Below are 6000 nucleotides of genomic sequence, written 5' to 3' on the forward strand. Positions count from 1 at the left end.
TAATCTGCAGGTATTATATGCATCTGCTGGACCCATAAGCATTTTTAATAACCCAGTTATCTTATCTTTCAGAGTGCTGATAAAGAGACTGCTTTAACTGTGCTTCAGCTTGGTGTAGGCCGGTTTAAAAGTGGCCAGACAATTCAGTGCAAATTATGAGTTTTAATTTAGTTTATAAATTATGTTCTTCATTCATTAAAGTAAATGATATGTTTTCATTTCTTTATTTTTGGCGTAAGCAATAGGCTAAAGATTCATGTTCCCCCAGCTAGTTTATCATACAGTGATAATGTGTATTACAAAATTTCTGTGCATACAAAAAATAGCCTATTTTTACATTTTTACAAATGCTTAATAAAATATCAATAAAAACACTCTCATGAAAAAACGGTATACCCTTTAAGAAAGTTATAATATGTACCATTTAGGTACTATAATTTGTAAACTTTTGGTATTGATATGTATCTTTGAGGTAGTAATATGCACTCTTTAGGTACAAAGGTGTACCTTTTGAAAGGGTACTGTCCCAGTGACAGCTTTTGTACCTTTTTTTCTGAGAGTAAATATTAATATTATGTAAATAAATACTTGGGAATCTAACCGGCGCCGCCGATATAACTTAATTCGATAGTTTGTAGTCTTTTATCTGTATTTTGTTTGTGATATAACTCGAAATAAAACGATTTTATTAAAGCTTAATAAATAAAGTAGGCCAAATATTCCTTAAAGGATATGTCTGAAAATGTATTTTAATGACATTGATAAAAGTGAGTGCACGGGTCACAACACGAGGCGGTTCGTTGGCAGACTTTTATCACATTGCTCTTTAGACGACAAAATGGTATGTTTGTTTTCTCGCTTCAGTCTCTAAAGACACCTGTTCAATTTATTTTTTTTTTTTTCTCATTATGCGTGTTGATACCGGATACATATTTTCTCCTAAACTAATAATACACACTATGAATATTATTTTTTAAATTATTTTTATTTAAACTGTATTGAAATATCTAGTTTGTGTCATTGCTTATAAAATAAACATTAACGCGCATCTTAACAAGCTATGTTGGACAAATGGCAAACTTCTTTTTTTTTTTTTTTTAAATATATTTAACGCGTTTTTTGACCTAATGAGCCGTACAGAAAACACATTAGCCGAACATAAGTTTCTAAAGCTCCCATATGTTTTATTTTAGTGTAAACTTTTACAGGCTATAATTGTATGTAAAATCGACTGAAAAAGTCGACCTTAAAATAAAGTTCAACATTCATTAAATTTTCATTATTCAAATATTCATTCTATTTTCCTACATTTATTCAAACCTCGAGCTGTTTGATGCCGAGATTGATAAAAATCGGCTATAAGATCATGATAGACTGTAATAATTTCTATTCGTTTAACTCAGGACTGACAACAGTAGCTACCTTATTTATTTACCATTATTTCAAGTCTTTGAAAAAAAATTGATTTTTTTTTTATCTTCCTCCAAATCATTGCGCTTTCTCCATAAATCTGTCGCCTATATATTGTTATCCTGTAATGGTTCCCTTCATTAGATGCGAAATGCTTGAATTTAAAAAGAAAATACCCGCACTTTTCACTTGGCAGTCATGGCTGGTTTCGAACTTATCTCAAACAAATTGTACGTGCGACGAAAGATCAACGATATGTGTTTGGTGAAATGTTCTCGCTGTAGGCGCTTTTTCCAGAGATGACACAGAAATAAAAAGTTGGACCTACCGACACATTCGTTGGCTTCTCTGGCGGTTGCGCGCTGCCAGGGTCGGTCATAGTGAAACGGTTTGCATCTGTCACACTCTGGTCCGGCTGTATTGTGCTTGCACTCGCACACTAGGTTTCCATCCCGGTCTTTGACGCACCGTGACGCGTGTCCATTACACTTACATCTGCCTCCGACCTGCAGGTCTGACACGGCGTAAAAGTAGGAATCTCTTGCCAGCTCCGAGTCATCCTCATTTTCGTCTCCGAAAGTGTGCAGTCGGCTGAAAGTCACCTTAATGTCAGTGGCAGTCACCCAGTCCTGAAGTACGGGTGAATTGTCAAAGTCATGCGCGGAGGGTCGTCCGTCCAGGGTGCTGAACGCTATCAACCCGCCAGAGAGTGGGTGCATGTCGGTGTGAGAATCTGTGCAGATGGCTTCCTGCTCGTTTTGCTTAGTGATCGTGGCTTTGCTGGGCTTGTTGTACATCTTTCTACACTGGGTCGAGTAATACTGGAAAGGCACCCAGGACTTGCCGTAGTCCATTGATTTAAAGATAGCCATAGACTCTGGTCGGGGTGAGCAGAACTGCAAACTCACGTAGGTCACTTCGAATTTTTTGCCCAGGGATAATGTTAAAGTGACGTTTTGAGGATACTGGATGTAATTGTCCGACTGCCAGCAGGTGAGATTATGAGGATTGTTCAGGTCGGTTAGGTAAGCAGGTGGGTGATATTTCTTTGGGTCTGACGCGTCGCACGTGTGGCAGTTTCTGTGCTTTTCATCTCCTTTCTCAGTCACCACACAGTACCGACTCGGTGTTTTGCCGCAGGTGCTGGACGCGCGCACTTCCTTCCCGAACGCCGCGTTCACGAAATCGGGGATGCATCTTCTGGGGTGACCGTTCTCGTCGTAACACGGATCCGGTGGGGAGGTCTGAGCGGCGAACATGCTCATGCCGTATCCGCCGACAGTCCCGTTGACCACACAGTAAAGAGTCACCAAAGTGACCAAAGCATCCGAGACCCTCAACATCATCTCGCGCCTTCCTCAGGCTCTCCTGAGCTGAAAAACAGCTTCTAAAGAGAAGATGCGTTCACTGTTTGCAGATATAATAGGGGAAAATCAGTTGACAGTCTGAGCGAGATCAATCCAAAGCCGCTATGACACCACGATCAAACCGGTGCCAAATATGAAACTGCTGTATATCTGACTCCAACTCATGGGCAAACTCCTGGATACCTGATCTAAACCACTGCGGAAGATCCGAATATGTTTAGCCTACACTTTCGCAATTAAAGAAAATCGCTGAAGAAATCTCCACACAGGTCACTGTACCTCCGTCAAACGCTTCAGCGAAAGCAGAAAAGTCACAAAGCAATCTAAGTTCGTACTGGCTCTCTTTTTCCTTGAGTAATGGACACGCGCTTTCACTTGTCTGGTTCTTGAATCTCTGCGCATGATATAAGAAGATCCCGTTAGTTTGAGCTCTAGTGAGATAGGAGACACTCACGTTGTCCCGCTCTCTCTCTCTCTCTCTCTCTCTCTCTCTCTCTCTCCCTCTCTCTGCTCTATGGAGAAAGAGTCGGTCGGACGCGTCTTTTACGCAGAGCTTTGAGCTCATTCATCTCCAGCAGTGACACTAGAGAGAACAACGACATCCACTGGTAGATTATCAATAAAACCAGAGCAGACATGGAACAGAATTGAACAGAATAGAGGTTTAATTTGTGGGCTAATTTAGTTAATATTTAATGCCTTTGCTCTATAATTGTGGCGCATATTTCATTTATTTAAAAAAAAAAAAAAAAAAAAAAACTATAGAGCAGAGAGACTATAGTTTAGAGAAGAAGATAAACATAATGCTTTTTTGTAGTTTTTTTTTTTTTTTTGTAGTTATTTCAGAGAGACTTAAAAAAACTATACATTTATAAAACATCTGTGAATTGGGAAATTAAATTTGGTTTTATCAATGAGTTTAATTTTCTGATAACAAAAGTTTTCGTTTGCTACCTTTTTATTTTACAGCCAAAGGTAATGACTTCCTTTAGTTTGATTTACACATTTGAATGCTGTTCTTCTGAATACAAATTCAGATGAGGTTCTTATTAAAAGCAAACCCGACTACAAACCTGATAACTTATGGTTATCCATCAGCTAATTAAACAGATTTTGCACGAGGTCTTCGCATTTGTAACATGTTCTATTGATATTCTATTAACAAAGTTCGGGAGGAACACGTTCAAATTGCCTAACCAATCAGCAAGAGATAAGCCTATATAGCCGACTCACCTACATTTTCTGCATCACTCCACCACCTGTCTCCTCACACTTGCCTGGTTACTATTCTAACCAGAGATATGGGGGGAGTAGGCCTACTCTGGGTTCGAGCCAAAATTCCGAGCTAGGAGCCCTCCCCTCGGACAGCATGCCAAATATGCATGTTTCATTCTATCTGATTATTTGTAAGTGTGAACTTGTGAATTAGCCTAGGTCAGGTGTGGAATTGATTAAATCCTTTACTCAACATACTTTACCTGTACTATAAAATTACTATAAAATATAATTACTACAGACCCAAACCCATAAACCAAAACGATTTTTTTTGTGTGCATTATTTAGGCCTACTGTATTTATTAATCATTTTATCTTTATATCTAGCCTAGATATTAATAATAATTGTGATGTAGCCTAACAAAGGGAAGCAAGTAGGCTAGCCTAACTTTTTTTTCTTACAGCGCATGCATTTTATAAGCATATATTTTATGACATATAGGCTACTTTATCCAGTGTTTTAAAAAGTACTGTCGCAATAGACCTATGCAAAGCTAGTATATTTATATTTACATATGCAAATTTTATATATTTTTGAAAAGAAAAGAAAGAAAAGAAAAGAAAAGAAAAGAAAAGAAACAACATCAATATGTGTCGATGTTAGGCTACTGATCCTCATCCAATGAAAAGCACGCGAGCGGTCTACCGTTACTATGGTAACATCAACAGGAGAAAGCTATTCTATTCGCGAACGTCTATGGCGCCAGATAACTCCGCGATATGACAAAACATTATATGACCCCCACATTTTTGGAGTGGGATTATATTTACATTAAACAGTTTAGGGCCCTACTCTTTTCAGAGGGCGAGATAGATCACTTTCTTAATTCTCACCCTGAGTGCAGTATAAAATATGGATTATTTTTAATAAAAAATGTCTCAACTGTAACAAGGGCACAGGTTAAATGCGCCAAATAGCGCCTCCAAACATTTCAGGAATAACAATGTTCAGCTTTACCATATGATAAATAAAATCAAACGGTCATTCAAATTCACTGGTTATCTGTATTAGGGAAGTCAGTCAAGCTTCGCCTGAATTTGAATGATTCAAGTTCGAGCGAGATGGGAAGTGAACAGGGCTGCATTTCTCATAAGCTTCGTAAGTTAAACTTGGTGACAATGTCATTGGCGGCAATAGTTCTACGATATATTCAGGCTTACGATGCTTTTGATATACGCAGACCATGGTGTTGGAAGACGCGTGCGCAAATAGCATGGGTGTCAGAATGCGTTTCAATTTAAGTCTGGAAATTTATATCGATTATCCATGTGAATGTAAACAAAACCATAGATCATATTATCAGAGTTATTTTAAGAGTTTTATATTATTAAATAGCTGACTTAAACATTCCTTTAAGTCATTTCTACAAATAGGCCTTCAGTGATTCATTACAAACGAATAGGCTACAGACTTTTCCTTATTTTAGTTTTAGTGATTTGAGAAGGCCAAGTATGGTAACGGATACTCAGATTTTGTCCTCTGCATTTAACCCATCCAAGTTAGTGCACACACGTTATGAGTAAAGGGTAGCCTAGTGAACACACACCCGGAGCAGTGGGCAGCCATGTTTGCTGGGACGCCACGTGGAGCAACTGCCTTGCTCAAGGCCGTTATTGAGAATCGAACCCGCAACCTTCAGATACCAGTCTGACTCTCTAACCATTAGGCCAAGACTACCCCCGAAAGTATAAAGAGATTTCTGGCTTCCATTTGAGGAAGTTCAAGGTCAGAAAGCATAGCCTATTCAACATAAGGTTTTACTGGTTTTGATAAGTTGTACCAATTTTTCATTTTTTTTTTTTTTTTCATTAATGTTATTCATACAACACCAGTCCACTGGAATCTACAAACACATTTTAGGCTACTTTCTGTTTATTGGTCTGCTAAGCGGTTGGACCACTAGATGGCAGTATTTCATTTCCACTAAGCCAAGCTCATACAAACCAA

At 38.4% G+C, this 6000-nt stretch overlaps 1 protein-coding gene across 2 annotated transcripts in view; it reads right to left on the reverse strand.

The window, feature by feature from the left end:
* Positions 1-3291, reverse strand: part of ntn1a (netrin 1a) — a 76397-nt gene extending 73106 nt beyond the window's left edge. Inside the window, exon 1 of one of the 2 annotated variants that reach the window (XM_051896711.1) lies at positions 1739-3291. In XM_051896711.1, coding sequence (XP_051752671.1) covers positions 1739-2756 — 1018 coding nt within the window. In that variant the 5' untranslated portion in view covers positions 2757-3291. The remainder of the gene's footprint in view (positions 1-1738) is intronic. The other variant, XM_051896710.1, reaches the window with a different exon arrangement.
* Between the last annotated feature and the right edge of the window lie 2709 nt (positions 3292-6000).

This window comes from Ctenopharyngodon idella, chromosome 6 (assembly GCF_019924925.1).
Source record: "Ctenopharyngodon idella isolate HZGC_01 chromosome 6, HZGC01, whole genome shotgun sequence".
In the NCBI taxonomy this organism is placed as follows: Eukaryota; Metazoa; Chordata; class Actinopteri; order Cypriniformes; family Xenocyprididae; genus Ctenopharyngodon; species Ctenopharyngodon idella.